Raw genomic sequence first — 21,149 nt, forward strand, 5'->3', positions numbered from 1 at the left:
AAGTAGTGAAAAATCCAAATCTGAGGTCGAAACTCCGAAAAAGTAACTTTTAAAAGGTCGAAAATTCAATTTTTAATTACCGTTCTAATGAAAAAATTCAAAGACTTGTGACGTCAGATTTCACGTCGAACTGCACAGAAACGCTTGCGCACAAACAAACGAAGCGGGAGTCATGAATTATGACGTCATTGCCTACGGGAGCGTATTCCGCGAAAGTGTCGTCAGATAGGGGTTCCGAGTAAAGTTCATCTCCCCCATGAGCTGTCTGACGATCGCCCGAAGCTCCTCTCGTTCGTCAGCCCTCGAGATTTGTCGGGAAACATCGTCCTTGGGCATGCCCGCTTTGGCTTTCGCGATGTCCGTGTCGATTGACCCGAATAGACTCTGGTAGGAGTCTTCTTCCAGTTGGCTGAATTGCGTTTGTGACACGAGGGTTGTGTGAGGTTGATGGGATGTGGGAGCCTCACTAGTGTGGGATTTATGGTCGGTGGGATTTGGTGGGGTTTGGGATTCGTGCTGATCTGAGGAAATGTCCTTTGTTACGTGGGATTTATTCTCTCTTAGTTCTAACATTGGGGACTCATCCTGTACTGCGGAAAATGTCTCTGTTGTCTGGGATTTCTTCTCAGTTGTGGGATCCAATATTGGGGATTTTTTCTGACCTATAGTATCCAGTATTGGGAATTCGTGCGCTACTATGGAATCTGATACCATGTGAGGCTGATTTTCCGATATTACTAGAGTTGAAGTTCGGGATTTTTGAGTTGTGAGATCTAATGGTGTACGGAATTTATTCTGTACCGTACATCCTACTCGATTTGTATCACATGGTATCCAGTATTGGGAATTCGTGCGCTACTACGGAATCTGATACCATGTGAGGCTGATTTTCCGATATTACTAGAGTTGAAGTTGGGGATTTTTGAGTTGTGAGATCTAATGGTGTACGGAATTTATTCTGTACCGTACATCCTACTCGATTTGTATCATAGTCTCGTTTTACTGTACGCTGCGCTAATTTTGTATGCTGCTGATGAGTACTTGAGTGTTTAGTTTCTACTGGTTTTGACGGCTGATTACCATGCTGACTATTCCGCTGTGATTCAAAATGGCGCTGATCCATGTGTCCCGAGTGATCGTGTCCCGAAAGGTCTTTATTGTGCTGGCTAGGTCCCGGATGGAACATGTCTTGGTATTCGTACCGTGATTCAGAGCCCGACTTTAACTCTATGGAACCAAAGAGGCATTGGTTGGACTCTGGGACAGTGGGTGAGGTCTTAGTAGGAGACTGATGGTGGGTGTGTTGAGATGGTTTCATGTGTTTGGCCATATGACGGAGCATTGCTGAAGGATCATATGTGACTGACCTGAAAGTGGCACGGACAGACGAAATAAATAATAAAGCTACAAAGAAATGGAAAGTTAAAAGTGTAATTGTTGGCACAGCCACAGACAGAACCTCTGGTGTTTTAAAATTGTCACAAAATTAGGTTCAAGAAAATCAAGTTCAGTGAATTATCAAATGTACTTGTTAACTCATGCCACCCAACCTATCTTTCAGGAATGGAAAACGGTAGTATACTCGTTTATTTTCCTGTCTACATCGAGTAGCATAAGTAGACAATTATGAACTTTTTCAAGTCAACTTTGAAATCAACCCCAAAATATGGATACAAGAGTATTATGAGTATCTATGGATGGCTGAATCAAAATCCACCGTGTATGGACGAATGAAACTGTCACATATTTCAATAGCATAAACATAATATCCCAAAGGGCAAATTCTACCTTCTGATCCTAGCAGGGTCGGGGATGCTACCATTGGCAGCCTGTAATACCAAATCCAAATTTGTCTTGAATGACGTCACTTTCCTGACCTATGGTATCCAGTATCGGGAATTCGTGCGCTACTATGGAATCTGATACCATGTGAGGCTGATTTTCCGATATTATTAGAGTTGAAGTTCGGGATTTTTGAGTTGTGAGATCTAATGGTGTACGGAATTTATTCTGTACCGTACATCCTACTCGATTTGTATCATAGTCTCGTTTTACTGTACGCTGCGCTAATTTTGTATGCTGCTGATGAGTACTTGAGTGTTTAGTTTCTACTGGTTTTGACGGCTGATTACCATGCTGACTATTCCGCTGTGATTCAAAATGGCGCTGATCCATGTGTCCCGAGTGATCGTGTCCCGAAAGGTCTTTATTGTGTTGGCTAGGTCCCGGATGGAACATGTCTTGGTATTCGTACCGTGATTCAGAGCCCGACTTTAACTCTATGGAACCAAAGAGGCATTGGTTGGACTCTGGGACAGTGGGTGAGGTCTTAGTAGGAGACTGATGGTGGGTGTGTTGAGATGGTTTCATGTGTTTGGCCATATGACGGAGCATTGCTGAAGGATCATATGTGACTGACCTGAAAGTGGCACGGACAGACGAAATAAATAATAAAGCTACAAAGAAATGGAAAGTTAAAAGTGTAATTGTTGGCACAGCCACAGACAGAACCTCTGGTGTTTTAAAATTGTCACAAAATTAGGTTCAAGAAAATCAAGTTCAGTGAATTATCAAATGTACTTGTTAACTCATGCCACCCAACCTATCTTTCAGGAATGGAAAACGGTAGTATACTCGTTTATTTTCCTGTCTACATCGAGTAGCATAAGTAGACAATTACGAACTTTTTCAAGTCAACTTTGAAATCAACCCCAAATTATGGATACAAGAGTATTATGAGTATCTATGGATGGCTGAATCAAAACCCACCGTGTATGGACGAATGAAACCGTCACATATTTCAATAGCATAAACATAATATCCCAAAGGGCAAACTCTACCTTCTGATCCTAGCAGGGTCGGGGATGCTACCATTGGCAGCCTGTAATACCAAATCCAAATTTGTCTTGAATGACGTCACTTTCTTCAACATGATCTTGATCGTGTTTTTCTTTTTCATTCTCTCTCGTCTTTCCTTTTCCTTCAACTTCCTCGCCTCCTCCTCTCTCTCGCGTTTCGTCTTGGGTGCAAACGCATCGTCGTACATGAGATTAATCTTGAAATCGTTGGCGTACGTTGTGTTGCGCAACGCTGCCATCCTCCGTAGCAAGCTCATTTCTAGGGTGCGATTGTCCAACTTGTCGTAGTTCACGGAGAACGACTTGATGATTTTGCCTGAAATAAGTGTAATTCATATGAATAACGATGGTTTTGCCATGCAACACCGAAGATATGTGGTTAGCAAATAAGAAAGCAACGAGAATGTCATTGAGAAAATATCATTTGATTGGCATTTTGATCCGGACACTGAAAGTGAGTAAGTATGATGGGTGAAGTTGTGAATAGTGCTAGAGTTTGTGTAAAATAATATGAATAATATTATAATAAGACCATGAATAGGTACTTGGTAAATCTTTAGATCATGAACTACCTTTGCCTATGACGTAGAGTGTCCCGATATTAGCATACCTTGTTGGTTACAGTAATTACCTACTATTCTAATATATACTTACTAGGATCTGGTGTGTTGACGGTGTCCACAATCCGAATGTCGGGCGTATTACCCTTGTAATTCTTCAAGTCGAACTTCTCGAGTTACAGTAATTACCTACTATTCTAATACATACTTACTAGGATCTGGTGTGTTGACGGTGTCCACAATCCGAATGTCGGGCGTATTACCCTTGTAATTCTTCAAGTCGAACTTCTCGACAAAAGCCTCCAGTCGTTCGATCTGCGAATCATCTATGGACAGACTCTGAGCCGCCCCTCTTGACTCTGCTGTGTCATTCGACCCATTACCGTCCATCAGTCGATGGTAGTATGTTCCGGTGTATTGTACGGTACGGAAGCTGATTCTCGGGGTTGAAACATGCCGCTTGCGCCTAAACGACCGCCTTGTGGACGCCCACATTGATGTTCGTTCTGACGCATGCGTTGTCAGCGGCGTGAGCTGGTTACTTATGAACGTATACTTGTTTCTCCCGCTTTCAAACACCTCAACGTTTCTCCTTCTCGTTGTTTCACTTCGCGTTGTTTCACCGCGTGTCACCGTTGTATCAAACGCTGGATCAGCGTCTTCCGACACGAGTGGTTGCGTAATGCGGTGAGCACGGGTATTGTATGGTCCCGGGGTTAGAATGATGGGTGCCCGTTTGGTCACGTTGACCTCAACGTTTCTTCTTCTCGTTGTTTTATTTCGCGTTTCGCGTGTCACCAATGTGTCAAACGCTGGATCAACGTCTTCCAACACAAGTGATTGAGTGATCCGTTGAGCACGAGTCTCGTATGGTCCCGGGGTTAGAATGATGGGTGCCCGTTTGGTGACGTTGGACCACAGCTCGTCGGATTCCTTATAGAACACATTCGGATCCCTGTAACGATTTTTGAACTGGTCCCGATGCATTGCCCGCCTCTTCTTCATGATGTTGCGCACCTGAAATATGTCAATTCATACACATTACATACGTTAACATACGAGTAGATAGGTATAATAATGGTTTGTAGTTCAATAAATAATGTCCATATCTTCAGAAAAAATTTAACTGATTTGCCAGCCTAGTTAACTTGGTTGGTAGAGTGTCTGCCTTGTAAGCGCTAGGCCGCGGGTTCGATTCGGCCGGGGACGGATTTTATCCTGAACTGATAAGGTTCGTTCTCGGGACGGCTGGCTTTCTCCTATCCTGTCTTCCTTTACTGTGTGAGAATTGTGCTATAAAGTTATTCTCTTCAGTTTCTCTAAAATTCACCTGCAGCAACTCTAGAAAGTCCACACTATCTGGTTTATTCCAGAGAAAAGCTGTGAGTCCATATATTATTCGATTAAGAGGATACCAAGAGGTATCCTCTTAATTATGTCGTTGAACTCCTAAAGTTATTATTCTCCTTACCTCTTCCGAATTGTAGTACCGCTTCTCAGGCTCCGTACTGGTAACCCGGCGCGGCCAGTTATACGGGATACACGTTTCGTTATGTTTCTTCAGATAATCATCCGGAATAGGGCAGCTGTCCTCTTTCTTACGCGGCGAGCGTCTAGTTATACGGGATACACGTTTCGTTATGTTTCTTCAGATAATCATCCGGAATAGGGCAGCTGTCCTCTTTCTTACGCGGCGAGCGTCTAATGGTTTGCCCGTAACGGAGTTTGCCGTCACCACCACGCTTGACGTCCCTGATTCTCTCCAGGAGGACGTCGTAGTAACTGTGGTCAATGCAGGAGGCGTTACTGGCCGGGAAATTTCCTGTTAAATAGAGATGGCGAGATAGAGGCTAGATTCGTATAAGCTTAACCTGCTTAATCCATCTTTTGAGGCAGTTGTCCCTACACCTAAGCCTCAACACTCAGAGTGCGTTCTTTGTGTATGGAGATAGAGGGTAGGTGTTGGGTATTGATTTTGTGGATCTTAATTTTAAGGGACTGTTACAAACCAGTGGTTCAGTGAACTCTAATTCAGTGGGATGGTGGAGATAGAGGGTAGGTGTTGGGTATTGATTTTGTGGATCTTAATTTTAAGGGACTGTTACAAACCAGTGGTTCAGTGAACTCTAATGGCATAAATGCTTGTCAAAAATGTCGTTCCACGCTTATTACTTATGCTACACTACACTAGGTTTGCTAGAGGGAACTGTAACTGCTAAGGTCTTATCGTCCCGAAATCGAAGAGAGAAGAAAGACAGGATAGGAGAAAGCCAGCGATGGTGGAGGTAGAGGGTAGGTGTTGGGTATTGATTTTGTGGATCTTAATTTTAAGGGACTGTTACAAACCAGTGGTTCAGTGAACTCTAATTCAGTGATAGAGGGTAGGTGTTGGGTATTGATTTTGTGGATCCTAATTTTAAGGGACTGTTACAAACCAGTGGTTCAGTGAACTCTAATTCAGTGGAATGGACTGTGTGTTGGCAGTCAGCTGAGGGCTGACAGCCTCGTTGTAAAAAGGGGCTATACTTGAAAAAAGAAGAAAAAAAATCTGAATAGTAATTTCCATACCTTGCATTTCACATGATTTGAGATAAGATGATATGTCTGTAGATCCTGTGGTGGGTGATTCCGTCTTCCAAGTAATCCCCCTCCACATCATCTATCCCCGAAACAAACGGCAGCGTTATATCCTCCGTGTTCACTCCCTCGTCAATATTGAGGGCTGACAGCCTCGTTGTAAAAAGGGGCTATACTTGAAAAAAGAAGAAAAAAAATCTGAATAGTAATTTCCATACCTTGCATTTCACATGATTTGAGATAAGATGATATGTCTGTAGATCCTGTGGTGGGTGATACATCTGAGAACGCCTTGTAGAACATGTGGAGCAAATTTATTGTTGTTATTGTAGTTCTTTCCGTAGTTCTTGCCTGTGTACTTCTAGCTCTCTTGGAAGTAGAGGGAACCTTGTAGTTCTTTAGGATTTCCTTCATATAGTTGAACTCTACACTAGCTTTCATGCTGTTACCTATTGAATCACTGGAGTCTTGTGAGACATTGCTTGTATGTAGTGTTTTAGCAATGTTTCCGTATTTGTGGTGCTCCAAGGATCGTTTACTTCGATTTTTGGCAAATTTATGGAATGCTTCAAAGTAGCGTCTCTCACCACTGTCTTCAAGTTTTCTCTTTCTCGTATATAAGGTTTCGTAGTCTTTCTGTAGTTTTAGGGGTTTCGCATTTTCATACATTTCATAGTCGATCGATCTCTCATGTGTGTTTGATTTCTCTTCCACGGATCGTATATGTCTATTTCTTCGTTGTTCATCTCTCTCCGCAGTCGTGTAGTATGGTCTACTCTCCTGTTTCCTTTTTCTTTGGTTACTTTCTTCGCTTGAGTTTTGCTCCGAGGATCCACTGCTCTCTGATTTTGGGTGGTCCTGAAATTTTCTCCCTTTTTCCTCATGGCCAAACAGGTTTCGGTCCAGTATTTTATCTAACGCCTTGTCACTGTTATCAGACTTTTGCTTATCATTATACATTATTTGGCTGTCACTCAAGTATTCTCCCTCGTACTCTGCTTCATCATCTACAGTAGTTTCTTCTTTACTCAGAGGATGTTCATCTAACTTGAGTGTGCGACCTTCTTTTGAATGTGTGTCCTTTTGCGTATGTGGACTTTGTGTTGGTTCTTCTTTGTTTGGTTCTTCTTTGTTATTATTCCCAATCTCTTTTGAGACAGAGGTATGACTAGGATCACCTGCACTGTGTTCTCTCTGTATTTGAGATCGTCAATATCAAAGGGCGTGAAATCCTCGCGGTTCTCCCTAAAATCCCGATTATCCCTACTCACATCAAAGCTCAAGTCCCATCTCCCTCCCCATCTCCTTCCCCGTCTTCCAAGTAATCCCCCTCCACATCATCTATCTCGGACACAAACGGCAGTGTTATATCCTCCGTGTTCACTCCCTCGTCTATCTCAAAGGGCGTGAAATCCTCCGGACGCTCCCTAAAATCCTTACTCGCATCTCGCAGTATTTGAGAATTATTTAACTCGCATAGAGGTTTGGTTCTTTTCCGTGTACGATAAATTCCATATGCAGGTCTCGTCAGTATGATTGGTGTTCGTTTAGTTTTATGCTCGATATTCTCAGTAGTTTGTTTTGGACTAATTGACATTTGTCTGAATATATCCCTGAGCCTATCTCGCGACAGTTGTTCAGTAAATTCTGCAATAACTTCCGTTACTTCTTTTTGGTTGAACATATTGATGAACAAATTTGATCTCAGGTCTGGTCCTGGAGGCATTTGTGCGAATTTCTTTTCCATATATTCCTCATAGGAGTTCAACGTGGTTTCTTCGGAACGTTGATTTGAATCATGAGCATCATCCTTTGTGTCTTCATTATTATTCCAATGCCATTTGGCTGTCTCGGAAGCTCTTTTCGTCTCTTGTGTGTAGCACATTTCACTGGATTTTTCTCCGTTTTCCTGATTTTTCATTTGTGAACTTTCAGCTAGCCCTTTAATCTTCTCAAGTTCTGTTCTATGAATTGACATTTGTCTGAATATATCCCTGAGCCTATCTCGCGACAGTTGTTCAGTAAATTCTGCAATAACTTCTGTTACTTCTTTTTGGTTGAACATATTGATGAACATATTTGATCTCAGGTCTGGTCCTGGAGGCATTTGTGCGAATTTCTTTTCCATATATTCCTCATAGGAGTTCAACGTAGTTTCTTCGGAACGTTGATTTGAATCATGAGCATCATCCTTTGTGTCTTCATTATTATTCCAATGCCATTTGGCTGTCTCGGAAGCTCTTTTCGTCTCTTGTGTGTAACACATTTCACTGGATTTTTCTCCGTTTTCCTGATTTTTCATTTGTGAACTTTCAGCTAGCCCTTTAATCTTCTCAAGTTCTGTTCTATTATTAAGATACAAATCCAGTTCTCTTATCTGGTTATCAAATTGATCATAGTTTTTTCCCAGGTTAGGTTGATTTGGTTTGGCTTCAGGTTGAATGCCTTCATTTCTGTCGTCTGGTTGTGGTGTATTCGTTGTTGTGTATGTTTGACCAAGTTCTGTTCTATTATTAAGATACAAATCCAGTTCTTCTATCTGGTTATCAAATTGATCATAGTTTTTTCTCAGGTTAGGTTGATTTGGTTTGGCTTCAGGTTGAATGCCTTCATTTCTGTCGTCTGGTTGTGGTGTATTCGTTGTTGTGTATGTTTGATCTTTATCATGACATTCCTTTCTATTCTCTACTCTATTACCGGTCATTTCAGCTATGCTCGCTCGAGTTTCCTCATGTTCACACTCTGCTAGCAGGTCCTTTCTATAATTTTCTATTATTTGTTTCTCTATCTCAGAATTCTTTTGTTTAAGTTTATTTTTTGCCTTTTCAATTTCGGCGATATCGTTTCTATTTGCGGCATGTCTGAAGTTGTGAAAGTGCTGATTTCCTTGTCCAAAGGACTGCTGGTCATACTGTCTTGGATGAAAATAATCTACTTCATCAGAATAGTATCTTGGGTGATCACACAGTAGTTTCTTCTTTACTCAGAGGATGTTCATCTAACTTGAGTGTGCGACCTTCTGAATGTGTGTCCTTTTGCGTTCTAGTGTTTGGATTCCACTTGAAAGTCTACTATCAAACTATCAATATACATTTGTACATACGTATCTATTACTTAACTGAAAAAGGTGGGATCACTGGCGAAAACGTCATCTTCGGTATTGTAGTCTGTGGATCCTGGGGTTTTCTGGCAAATGGTGGTACATTGTCTCTTTCAAAAGGTTGTACATTTTCTCTGGCAAATGGTGGTACATTGTCTCTCGCAAATGGTGGAACATTTTCTCTGGCAAATGGTGGTACATTGTCTCTGGCAAATGGTGGTACATTGTCTCTGGCAAATGGTGGTACATGTATGTTTGATCTTTATCATGACATTCCTTTCTATTCTCTACTCTATTACCGGTCGTTTCAGCTATGCTCGCTCGAGTTTCCTCATGTTCGCACTCTGCTAGCATGTCTTTTCTATAATTTTCTATTATTTGTTTCTCTATCTCAGAATTCTTTTGTTTAAGTTTATTTTTTGCCTTTTCAATTTCGGCGATATTGTTTCTATTTGCGGCATGTCTGAAGTTGTGCTGATTTCCTTGTCCAAAGGACTGCTGGTCATACTGTCTTGGATGAAAATAATCTACTTCATCAGAATAGTATCTTGGGTGATCAATAAAGTTATTATTCTCCTTACCTCTTCCGAATTGTAGTACCGCTTCTCAGGCTCCGTACTGGTAACCCGGCGCGCCCTATTATACGGGATACACGTTTCGTTATGTTTCTTCAGATAATCATCCGGAATAGGGCAGCTGTCGTCTTTCTTACGCGGCGAGCGTCTAATGGTTTGCCCGTAACGGAGTTTGCCGTCACCACCACGCTTGACGTCCCTGATTCTCTCCAGGATTTGGTCAATGTTATTCATGGACAAAAAAAAAAGGAAAAGAACATCACAAATCCCAATTCTTAGGCACTCATAGGCTATAAGCTTAGGCAGATTTTTTATTATTATAATTTTATTTTTTTTTATATGAACCCTCTTGGTTTTTCAGCCTTTTGCCCTTGCCTTTTTGGATGGTTAGTAATTGAATATACTGTTTATCACACATAATTTCATCTTACTCATGCAACACAAAACAGATTATTTATAATTAAAACCTATCCTTTAAGGCTGTTTGCCCCTACACCTAAGCCTCAGAGTGGGCTTTTTGTGTATGGAGTTAAGCTGCTATCCCCGGGCCTTGATGGAACCTCGAAGCACCCTCACTGGTATATTTCAACCTCCCTGTATTTTTCTTGTATATGATAGAGAGAACTGTAAAACAACGTAGGTGTCAAGTATCGTTTATCGTTTTGAACAGAACATTGTAGGTCTAATTGTCCCCAAATCAAGGAGAGAAGGAGGTCAGGATAGGAGAAAGCCAGCCGTTTCGAGGACGACCCTTATTTGTAAAATTTGCCCCGGGCGGGAATCAACTCGTGACCTAGAGCTTACAAAGCAGGCGCTCTACTTTTCAGCTAAACTAGCAATACTGGGAAGTGGCAATACATTTTTATTTACGAACTAGTTGTATGCTCAAATGCCCATGCTTTGCTGGGGATCAAACTCGGGATCCTAAAATGCAATCCTTTGGCTTAGGTATGTCTTATGTATTTTTTTATGGAATCTAACCATTTTTGGGGCATCTATTCTCAATTTCTCATACTTTTTTCATCTATCTATTTTTTATAGTTTTCCGTACTTTTTCTTTATCTCAGGTCCGTGATATCATGAGTAAGGACAAATCGGCTGTGGCATACCTCTGTGGACATCTTCATCAGCTGGGAGGTGCAGTACCTCATATGTATACGAGACAAAAGAATGGCATTCTAGAACTTGAGCTGGCTGACTGGAAAAACAGTCGAACGTAAGTCCCCACTTACCTTTTTCCAATCAATCAATCCATAATCGTTCCATCATGTTGTCTTGTCGTAGTCTGTAGCCGAATGGTGATGGCAAAATAAAGAAAGGATTTTTTTTCTACACATCTGGGTGATGGTCTATTCTATAGCCATGTCCAATGGAGGAGTTGCAAATGGGTAAAAATTATTAATAAATGGTCAATTCCTACGTAAAAAGTAGTGAAAAATCCAAATCTGAGGTCGAAACTCCGAAAAAGTAACTTTTAAAAGGTCGAAAATTCAATTTTTAATTGCCGTTCTAATGAAAAAGTTCAAAGACTTGTGACGTCAGATTTCACGTCGAACTGCGCAGAAACGCTTGCGCACAAACAAACGAAGCGGGAGTCATGAATTATGACGTCATTGCCTACGGGAGCGTATGCCGTGACGTCAAACTTCACGATTTACCGGTATTTTTTAAATCGATTTATCTCGGTATCTAGAAGTCGTAGAAGAAAAAGAAAAATTCCGTTGGTCCTCATTTTTCCTCCTCTATGACTTTGAAACATCACCCAAGTAAGCGCAACAAATCTATTTCATGGTTATGTCTTTGTTAACCCGTCAGCAGGTACACCACAAGTTGGAAATCGACTAGTGGTCTGTCCCCATAGAAGGAGTTATCCAAACCTGGTCGACCTATATATCAAATTAAAGGTCTTTTTACCAGGAACACGAAAGTGGTGGTGCAAATTTTGTCCAGAGAACCATAAAGCCAAAAAACCAAAAAAACTGGTTTTTGGAGGATTTTTTCACATTTTCTTACATAAATGAGCTCTGATCTCGAAATTTGTCGCGATGACCTATGAACTCAAAGCGAGAAAGTTTTAGGTAACACTTCAGTCGATCATTTAAGACCGGTTTTAGCGTTATCTATGTTAAGCTACGCCGAGCAAGGCCAATAAATGGATGGGTGACTTGAGCCTTATATTGGGAATAAAGGGAGAACGGGCTCTAGTCTTGATTTTAAATCATTACATGAAAGTAAAATCAAAAAATCAAATCAAGAATGATAATAAACTGAATATTAAACAAATTAGGTAGGTACAAAGGTATTCTTTAACCATGATCGAATAAACTACGGGCTAAAAAATTCCCGGAGGGACGGGCCCAGCTTGTTAATGTTTTACTCGTGCGTCTCTTTCAGATTCCGTGTGGCGGCTTTTGACCACGGTCTATTTTCATTCGTGGACGTACCACATGGTCAGTGGCCCGTCATTTTGATCACCAATCCTAAGCATGCCCGATTCCTCTCACCCAGGGAGCCAGTTAAAAGTATGCTTCATTCAAAACACATCAGGTTATTTTATTTTTTATTTGTCTATTTAGTATTAAATTCCACTATAGTTCCGTGCTCGCGTAGATATCACACTAGGCTGGTGTTCTGGAGGTGTGGGGTTCAATGCCCGTCAGAGTAAAAAAAAAATGTTCATGGCCGTTTCTATTTCATAGCTAGGAAACAGCTGCTACATTAGGCTTGTGGTCTGTGTCGTAGTATGCTCATCTTGTAGTATGTCCCTCATCAGATGGGCAAATACTTTTTTTACTCATTTATGTGTTGCTCCAATATGATAACACCGGAAGTAACCCCTTGAAATATTTGCCATCAAAATAAGTATATATTTTAAAAAAAAAAAAAAAAAAAAAATGTACCCACCTTTTCCTAATTTTTCTTCGTTGGCGATGTGGACACACTAATTAATTTGTATAGACCTACGCCTCACGAAAAAAAAAAAAAATCGTTTTGTACAATTTGAACGGGCTGTTACCAATAGACTAACCTGACTAACCGTGCCCCTCTTCTATCCTGTAGGATTCTCGTGTTCTCCCCTGCTGATATACGGGAAGTTAGCATCCGACTTGATTCGGACTTTGCTCAATAAAACAACGATTTAAAAAGTACAAGACTTTTTGAGGAGGGGGGATCGAACCCAGTACCATCTGTATGTCAAGCAAGCGCGCTAAAGCCCGTTCCACATTGAACGAATTTTTCTTCGTCCGAAGTTACAACTTTTCCTAATTTTTCTTCGTTGGCAATGTGGACACACTAATTAATTTGTATACCTACGCCTCACGAAAAAAAAAGAGAAAAATCGTTTCGTACAATTTGAACGGGCTGTTACCATTAGACTAACCGTGCCCCTCTTCTATCCTGTAGGATTCTCGTGTTCTCCCCTGCTGATATACGGGAAGTTAGCATCCGACTTGATTCGGACACAGAATGGTCACCTTGCCGTCATGTGAGTGGTCCACTCTATGTTCATCAGTGGGATCCTAGCCTGTACAGCGAACATATTCACACTCTCCATGTAAGTTATTTATGTAATAAACAGTCGTGTGATGTTACCTTCAAAATACGTAAGTAACAGGGGGTTGGCGAGTGAACCCCCACACTAGCGCTGAGGGTTCGACGAGTCCTTTTGGAACTAACCAATCCGGGGCTACGAGCTGTGTAGAACGGGCTATTAGTGTTTTTACCCATACTCTCCATGTAAGTTATTTATGTAATAAACAGTCGTGTGATGTTACCTTCAAAATACGGAAGTAACACGGGGTTGGCAAGCGAACCCCGACACTAGCGCTGAGGGTTCGACGAGTCCTTTTGGAACTAACCAATCCGGGGCTACGAGCTGTGTAGAACGGGCTATTAGTGTTTTTACAGAAAGAATACAAGGGTTAATGATGATAACTCATCTATTGGAAGGAAAATTTCGGCAGACCAAAAATGAATCCGCTCAGTTCTGGTATCCCAAATTTCAAGGATCGACGCGCCTTGATCTTGTAAACGCATGTACCAAATTTCATCAAAATCGGACCAGGCAATCACGAGTTATAGTGGAACAATCAAACATTCAAACAAACATCTAAATCAAATGCAAAACGGTCGAATTAAAACATAGATTTCACTATCTTTCGATCTTAAATGTCATTTTGCCATCTATTTGAACAGGTGAGAGCAGTGGATGTGACAGGCAGTACCACTACCCAGTCTCAGCCATTCAGTTTAGACGGCACTAGAATACCGTTCCAGTTTCTGCCCCGTCTGCTTCTTATGGTTAACGTAACCACCTTTGTAAGTACTTTACTCTAACCACCTTTGTATATGGAATCTGATACCATGTGAGGCTGATTTTCCGATATTACTAGAGTTGAAGTTCGGGATTTTTGAGTTGTGAGATCTAATGGTGTACGGAATTTATTCTGTACCGTACATCCTACTCGATTTGTATCATAGTCTCGTTTTACTGTACGCTGCGCTGATTTTGTATGCTGCTGATGAGTACTTGAGTGTTTAGTTTCTACTGGTTTTGACGGCTGATTACCATGCTGACTATTCCGCTGTGATTCAAAATGGCGCTGATCCATGTGTCCCGAGTGATCGTGTCCCGAAAGGTCTTTATTGTGCTGGCTAGGTCCCGGATGGAACATGTCTTGGTATTCGTACCGTGATTCAGAGCCCGACTTTAACTCTATGGAACCAAAGAGGCATTGGTTGGACTCTGGGACAGTGGGTGAGGTCTTAGTAGGAGACTGATGGTGGGTGTGTTGAGATGTTTTCATGTGTTTGGCCATATGACGGAGCATTGCTGAAGGATCATATGTGACTGACCTGAAAGTGGCACGGACAGACGAAATAAATAATAAAGCTACAAAGAAATGGAAAGTTAAAAGTGTAATTGTTGGCACAGCCACAGACAGAACCTCTGGTGTTTTAAAATTGTCACAAAATTAGGTTCAAGAAAATCAAGTTCAGTGAATTATCAAATGTACTTGTTAACTCATGCCACCCAACCTATCTTTCAGGAATAGAAAACGGTAGTATACTCGTTTATTTTCCTGTCTACATCGAGTAGCATAAGTAGACAATTACGAACTTTTTCAAGTCAACTTTGAAATCAACCCCAAATTATGGATACAAGAGTATTATGAGTATCTATGGATGGCTGAATCAAAACCCACCGTGTATGGACGAATGAAACCGTCACATATTTCAATAGCATAAACATAATATCCCAAAGGGCAAACTCTACCTTCTGATCCTAGCAGGGTCGGGGATGCTACCATTGGCAGCCTGTAATACCAAATCCAAATTTGTCTTGAATGACGTCACTTTCTTCAACATGATCTTGATCGTGTTTCTCTTTTTCATTCTCTCTCGTCTTTCCTTTTCCTTCAACTTCCTCGCCTCCTCCTCTCTCTCGCGTTTCGTCTTGGGTGCAAACGCATCGTCGTACATGAGATTAATCTTGAAATCGTTGGCGTACGTTGTGTTGTGCAACGCTGCCATCCTCTGTAGCAAGCTCATTTCGAGGGTGCGATTGTCAAACTTGTCGTAGTTCACGGAGAACGACTTGATGATTTTGCCTGAAATAAGTGTAATTCATATGAATAACGATGGTTTTGCCATGCAACTTCTTTTTCATTCTCTCTCGTCTTTCCTTTTCCTTCAACTTCCTCGCCTCCTCCTCTCTCTCGCGTTTCGTCTTGGGTGCAAACGCATCGTCGTACATGAGATTAATCTTGAAATCGTTGGCGTACGTTGTGTTGCGCAACGCTCTTTTTCATTCTCTCTCGTCTTTCCTTTTCCTTCAACTTCCTCGCCTCCTCATCTCTCTCGCGTTTCGTCTTGGGTGCAAACGCATCGTCGTACATGAGATTAATCTTGAAATCGTTGGCGTACGTTGTGTTGCGCAACGCTGCCATCCTCCGTAGCAAGCTCATTTCTAGGGTGCGATTGTCCAACTTGTCGTAGTTCACGGAGAACGACTTGATGATTTTGCCTGAAATAAGTGTAATTCATATGAATAACGATGGTTTTGCCATGCAACGTCTTCCAAGTAATCCCCCTCCACATCATCTATCCCCGAAACAAACGGCAGCGTTATATCCTCCGTGTTCACTCCCTCGTCAATATCAAAGGGCGTGAAATCCTCGCGGTTCTCCCTAAAATCCCGATTATCCCTACTCACATCAAAGCTCAAGTCCCATCTCCTTCCCCGTCTTCCAAGTAATCCCCCTCCACATCATCTATTTCGGACACAAACGGCAGCGTTATATCCTCCGTGTTCACTCCCTCGTCTATCTCAAAGGGCGTGCTATCCTCGCGGTTCTCCCTAAAATCCCGATTATCCCTACTCACATCAAAGCTCAAGTCCCATCTCCTGCCCCGTCTTCCAAGTAATCCCCCTCCACATCATCTATCTCGGACACAAACGGCAGCGTTATATCCTCCGTGTTCACTCCCTCGTCTATCTCAAAGCTCCCTCCCCGTCTTCCAAGTAATCCCCCTCCACATCATCTATCTCAGACACAAACGGCAGTGTTATATCCTCCGTGTTCACTACATCGTCTATCTCAAAGGGCGTGAAATCCTCGCGGTTCTCCCTAAAATCCCGATTATCCCTACTCACATCAAAGCTCAAGTCCCATCTCCTTCCCCATCTCCTTCCCCGTCTTCCAAGTAATCCCCCTCCACATCATCTATCCCCGAAACAAACGGCAGCGTTATATCCTCCGTGTTCACTCCCTCGTCAATATCAAAGGGCGTGAAATCCTCGCGGTTCTCCCTAAAATCCCGATTATCCCTACTCACATCAAAGCTCAAGTCCCATCTCCTGCCCCGTCTTCCAAGTAATCCCCCTCCACATCATCTATCTCGGACACAAACGGCAGCGTTATATCCTCCGTGTTCACTCCCTCGTCAATCTCAAAGGGCGTGAAATCCTCCGGACGCTCCCTAAAATCCTTACTCGCATCTCGCATGACCATGTCCTCGAACCGTCGCTTCTCCGCAAGTATGTCCTCGCGCGTGGTAGGTTTCCCGTGTTTCATCTCGAACATGCGTTTCATGACCATCGCGCGCTGGTATTCCTTCTCCCGACGGCGCTCCGCACGGTACTCTTTCCGCGAAAGTGTCGTCAGATAGCTCCATCATGAGACAGCTTGATGTATGAAACCTCTCGAACCCACAACCTAGTGCTTACAAGGCAGGCTAACTAGGCTGGCAGCTTTTTAATGTTTTAATCTCTTTCAGATTCCGTGTGGCGGCTTTTGACCACGGTCTATTTTCATTCGTGGACGTACCACATGGTCAGTGGCCCGTCATTTTGATCACCAATCCTAAGCATGCCCGATTCCTCTCACCCAGGGAGCCAGTTAAAAGTATGCTTCATTCAAAACACATCAGGTTATTTTATTTTTTATTTGTCTATTTAGTATTAAATTCCACTATAGTTCCGTGCTCGCGTAGATATCACACTAGGCTGGTGTTCTGGATGTGTGGGGTTCAATTCCCGTCTCAGTAAAAAAAAAATGTTCATGGCCGTTTCTATTTCATAGCTAGGAAACAGCTGCTACATTAGGCTCGTAGTCTTTGTCGTAGCATGCTCATCTTGTAGTATGTCCCTCATCAGATGGGCGAATACTTTTTTACTCATTTATGTGTTGCTGTCAGCTCCCATGGCGTAGTGGTCACTGCGCTCGCCTTGCACGCGGGAGACCCGGGTTCGATTCCCGGCGGGGTCAAGAAATTTGTAGGAAACAGCTGCTACATTAGGCTCGTGGTCTGTGTCGTAGCATGCTCATCTTGTAGTATGTCCCTCATCAGATGGACAAATACTTTTTTACTCATTTATGTGTTGCTCCAATATGATAACACCGGAAATAACCCCTTGAAATATTTGTCATCAAAATAAGTACAAGACTTTTTGGGAGGGGGGGGGGATCGAACCCAGTACCATCTGTATGTCAAGCAAGCGCGCTAAAGCCCGTTCCACATTGAACGAATTTTTCTTCGTCCGAAGTTACAACTTTTCCTAATTTTTCTTCGTTGGCAATGTGGACACACTAATTAATTTGTATACCTACGCCTCACGAAAAAAAAAGAGAAAAATCGTTTCGTACAATTTGAACGGGCTGTTACCATTAGACTAACCGTGCCCCTCTTCTATCCTGTAGGATTCTCGTGTTCTCCCCTGCTGATATACGGGAAGTTAGCATCCGACTTGATTCGGACACAGAATGGTCACCTTGCCGTCATGTGAGTGGTCCACTCTATGTTCATCAGTGGGATCCTAGCCTGTACAGCGAACATATCCACACTCTCCATGTAAGTTATTTATGTAATAAACAGTCGTGTGATGTTACCTTCAAAATACGTAAGTAACAGGGGGTTGGCGAGTGAACCCCCACACTAGCGCTGAGGGTTCGACGAGTCCTTTTGGAACTAACCAATCCGGGGCTACGAGCTGTGTAGAACGGGCTATTAGTGTTTTTACAGAAAGAATACAAGGGTTAATGATGATAACTCATCTATTGGAAGGAAAATTTCGGCAGACCAAAAATGAATCCGCTCAGTTCTGGTATCCCAAATTTCAAGGATCGACGCGCCTTGATCTTGTAAACGCATGTACCAAATTTCATCAAAATCGGACCAGGCAATCGCGAGTTATAGTGTAACAATCAAACATTCAAACAAACATCTAAACCAAATGCAAAACGGTCGAATTAAAACATAGATTTCACTATCTTTCGATCTTAAATGTCATTTTGCCATCTATTTGAACAGGTGAGAGCAGTGGATGTGACAGGCAGTACCACTACCCAGTCTCAGCCATTCAGTTTAGACGGCACTAGAATACCGTTCCAGTTTCTGCCCCGTCTGCTTCTTATGGTTAACGTAACCACCTTTGTAAGTACTTTACTCTAACCTCCTTTGTAAGTACTTTACTCTAACCACCTTTGTAGGTACTTTACTCTAACCACCTTTGTAGGTAAGTACGGAAAGTAAAAGACTGCGAGGTTTGTGACACAATAATGTAATAAGTTAATAACATGGAAAAATCCATTTGGTTTCAGTTCCAGTTGTGTTTCGGTCTGCTGATTCTGGCCTGTGTTGTTATACTGTGTTACCTGAGATCTACCAGCTACTACGTGTCAAGTGAGTAGAAGTTAAGGGAAAAAAAATAATTGTGTTAAGCATAAATGCTTGTCACAAATGTCGTTCCACGCTTATTATGCTACACTACACTAGGTTTGGTAGAGGGAACTGTAACTGCTAAGGTCTTATCGTCCCGAAATCGAAGAGAGAAGGAAGACAGGATAGGAGAAAGCCAGCCGTTCCGAGGAGAACATCCGCCCCGGGTGAGAATCGAACTCGCGGTATAGCGCTTACAAGGCAGACGCGCTACCAGCCACGCTAACTAGGCTGGCTACACTTAGCCTCTGCTATTTCTTTAGTAAGGAAAATTTCAGGCTGGCATACTCCCTGTTTAAAGCCCCCAGCCAGTCTGTTCCCTCTATCTAACCTATCATCAAAGCTATCAACGCAAGGGAACTTCTTAGTCTCATTCGAGCAGGCTAAACAAACAAGGTGCTTTATTGTGTTTCCCAGGGGGTTCCCGATCTTGTCACCCGATCACCCGGATCAATTTCGTCAACATTTGGCTTCGAAAGTTAACTCTGGTGGCAAACATTGACAGCTTCTTCTATTTCCTCGCCCTGTTCCCTGTATACCTGGCTATTGGTAAGTACATGTTTCCGTATCCGTGAGATAGGCAACACTGACACCTAACTCACGGTTTTGGAAGATTGGTAAGTTAAAACGCTTTTCTGTTGGTTGTGATGTGTATTTCTAAGCTGGGAAAATGAACAGCCAAGGAAAACACTCTTGTTTATTTGTTTGCTTGGTTGTTGGTTTGGTTGTTTTTGTTTTGTTTTTTTTTTTTTTTATATAATATATATACAAAAATGAGTTTTTTACGAAAAACCAAAACCCTAAAAAAAATCTGAATAGTAATTTCCATACCTTGCATTTCACATGATTTGAGATAAGATGATATGTCTGTAGATCCTGTGGTGGGTGATACATCTGAGAACGCCTTGTAGAACATGTGGAGCAAATTTATTGTTGTTATTGTAGTTCTTTCCGTAGTTCTTGCCTGTGTACTTCTAGCTCTCTTGGAAGTAGAGGGAACCTTGTAGTTCTTTAGGATTTCCTTCATATAGTTGAACTCTACACTAGCTTTCATGCTGTTACCTATTGAATCACTGGAGTCTTGTGAGACATTGCTTGTATGTAGTGTTTTAGCAATGTTTCCGTATTTGTGGTGCTCCAAGGATCGTTTACTTCGATTTTTGGCAAATTTATGGAATGCTTCAAAGTAGCGTCTCTCACCACTGTCTTCAAGTTTTCTCTTTCTCGTATATAAGGTTTCGTAGTCTTTCTGTAGTTTTAGGGGTTTCGCATTTTCATACATTTCATAGTCGATCGATCTCTCATGTGTGTTTGATTTCTCTTCCACGGATCGTATATGTCTATTTCTTCGTTGTTCATCTCTCTCCGCAGTCGTGTAGTATGGTCTACTCTCCTGTTTCCTTTTTCTTTGGTTACTTTCTTCGCTTGAGTTTTGCTCCGAGGATCCACTGCTCTCTGATTTTGGGTGGTCCTGAAATTTTCTCCCTTTTTCCTCATGGCCAAACAGGTTTCGGTCCAGTATTTTATCTAACGCCTTGTCACTATTATCAGACTTTTGCTTATCATTATACATTACTTGGCTGTCACTCAAGTATTCTCCCTCGTACTCCGCTTCATCATCCACAGTAGTTTCTTCTTTACTCAGAGGATGTTCATCTAACTTGAGTGTGCGACCTTCTGAATGTGTGTCCTTTTGCGTATGTGGACTTTGTGTTGGTTCTTCTTTGTTATTATTCCCAATCTCTTTTGAGACAGAGGTATGACTAAGATCACCTGCACTCTGTTCTCTCTGTATTTGAGATGATAGCATACCAAATTTCATCGCTTTACGACAAACCGTTCTTGAGATATTTTGTTCACAACCTTTTCAACATTTTCCAAGTGCTGATTTCCTTGTCCAAAGGACTGCTGGTCATACTGTCTTGGATGAAAATAATCTACTTCATCAGAATAGTATCTTGGGTGATCATCATAAATCCTTTGTCTGACTCTTTTATTCCTATCGTAATCATTGTTATACATGGGTGCATGTCTGCTGGGAACTACATTGTCATAATAGTACATGAACTGTCTTCTCCTGTCAACTTGGTTACCCCTTGCATAGCCATGATGAGTTTTTGGAAAGTCTCTTCCATACTGTGGTATATTATCCCTGTAACCTTGTGGTATTCTTGTAAATGATGCTCTTTGTCGGGCAAATGGTTGTACATCGTATCTCTCTCTATCAACAGCAAATCTATCTTCTCTTTCAAAAGGT

General features: G+C 42.0%; 3 protein-coding genes across 3 annotated transcripts; 1 reads left to right on the forward strand and 2 right to left on the reverse strand.

The window, feature by feature from the left end:
• Window positions 1-192: 192 nt before the first annotated feature.
• LOC113469403 lies at window positions 193-9,653 on the reverse strand. Its single transcript, XM_026827070.1, has 9 exons — window positions 9,349-9,653; window positions 7,452-8,484; window positions 6,214-7,195; window positions 5,061-5,240; window positions 4,890-4,972; window positions 3,631-4,435; window positions 2,841-3,174; window positions 1,878-2,419; window positions 193-662 (listed from the first exon to the last, which is right to left on the reverse strand). The coding sequence occupies exons 1-9, from the start codon at window positions 9,447-9,449 to the stop codon at window positions 193-195; spliced, it is 4,530 nt and encodes a 1,509-aa protein (XP_026682871.1). The 5' UTR covers window positions 9,450-9,653.
• Window positions 9,654-14,004: 4,351 nt separating this feature from the next.
• LOC113469404 lies at window positions 14,005-15,621 on the reverse strand. Its single transcript, XM_026827071.1, has 3 exons — window positions 15,474-15,621; window positions 14,949-15,282; window positions 14,005-14,527 (listed from the first exon to the last, which is right to left on the reverse strand). Exons 1-3 carry the CDS (start codon window positions 15,619-15,621, stop codon window positions 14,005-14,007), a joined length of 1,005 nt encoding a protein of 334 aa, XP_026682872.1.
• A 1,336-nt stretch (window positions 15,622-16,957) lies between these two features.
• On the forward strand, window positions 16,958-19,467 carry LOC113469405 (transmembrane protein 62-like). Its single transcript, XM_026827072.1, has 5 exons — window positions 16,958-17,104; window positions 17,875-18,025; window positions 18,485-18,607; window positions 18,775-18,856; window positions 19,310-19,467. Exons 1-5 carry the CDS (start codon window positions 17,082-17,084, stop codon window positions 19,465-19,467), a joined length of 537 nt encoding a protein of 178 aa, XP_026682873.1. The 5' UTR covers window positions 16,958-17,081.
• Window positions 19,468-21,149: the final 1,682 nt, after the last annotated feature.

Source organism: Diaphorina citri, unplaced genomic scaffold (genome assembly GCF_000475195.1).
Source record: "Diaphorina citri unplaced genomic scaffold, Diaci psyllid genome assembly version 1.1 scaffold1063, whole genome shotgun sequence".
Lineage (NCBI taxonomy): Eukaryota > Metazoa > Arthropoda > Insecta > Hemiptera > Psyllidae > Diaphorina > Diaphorina citri.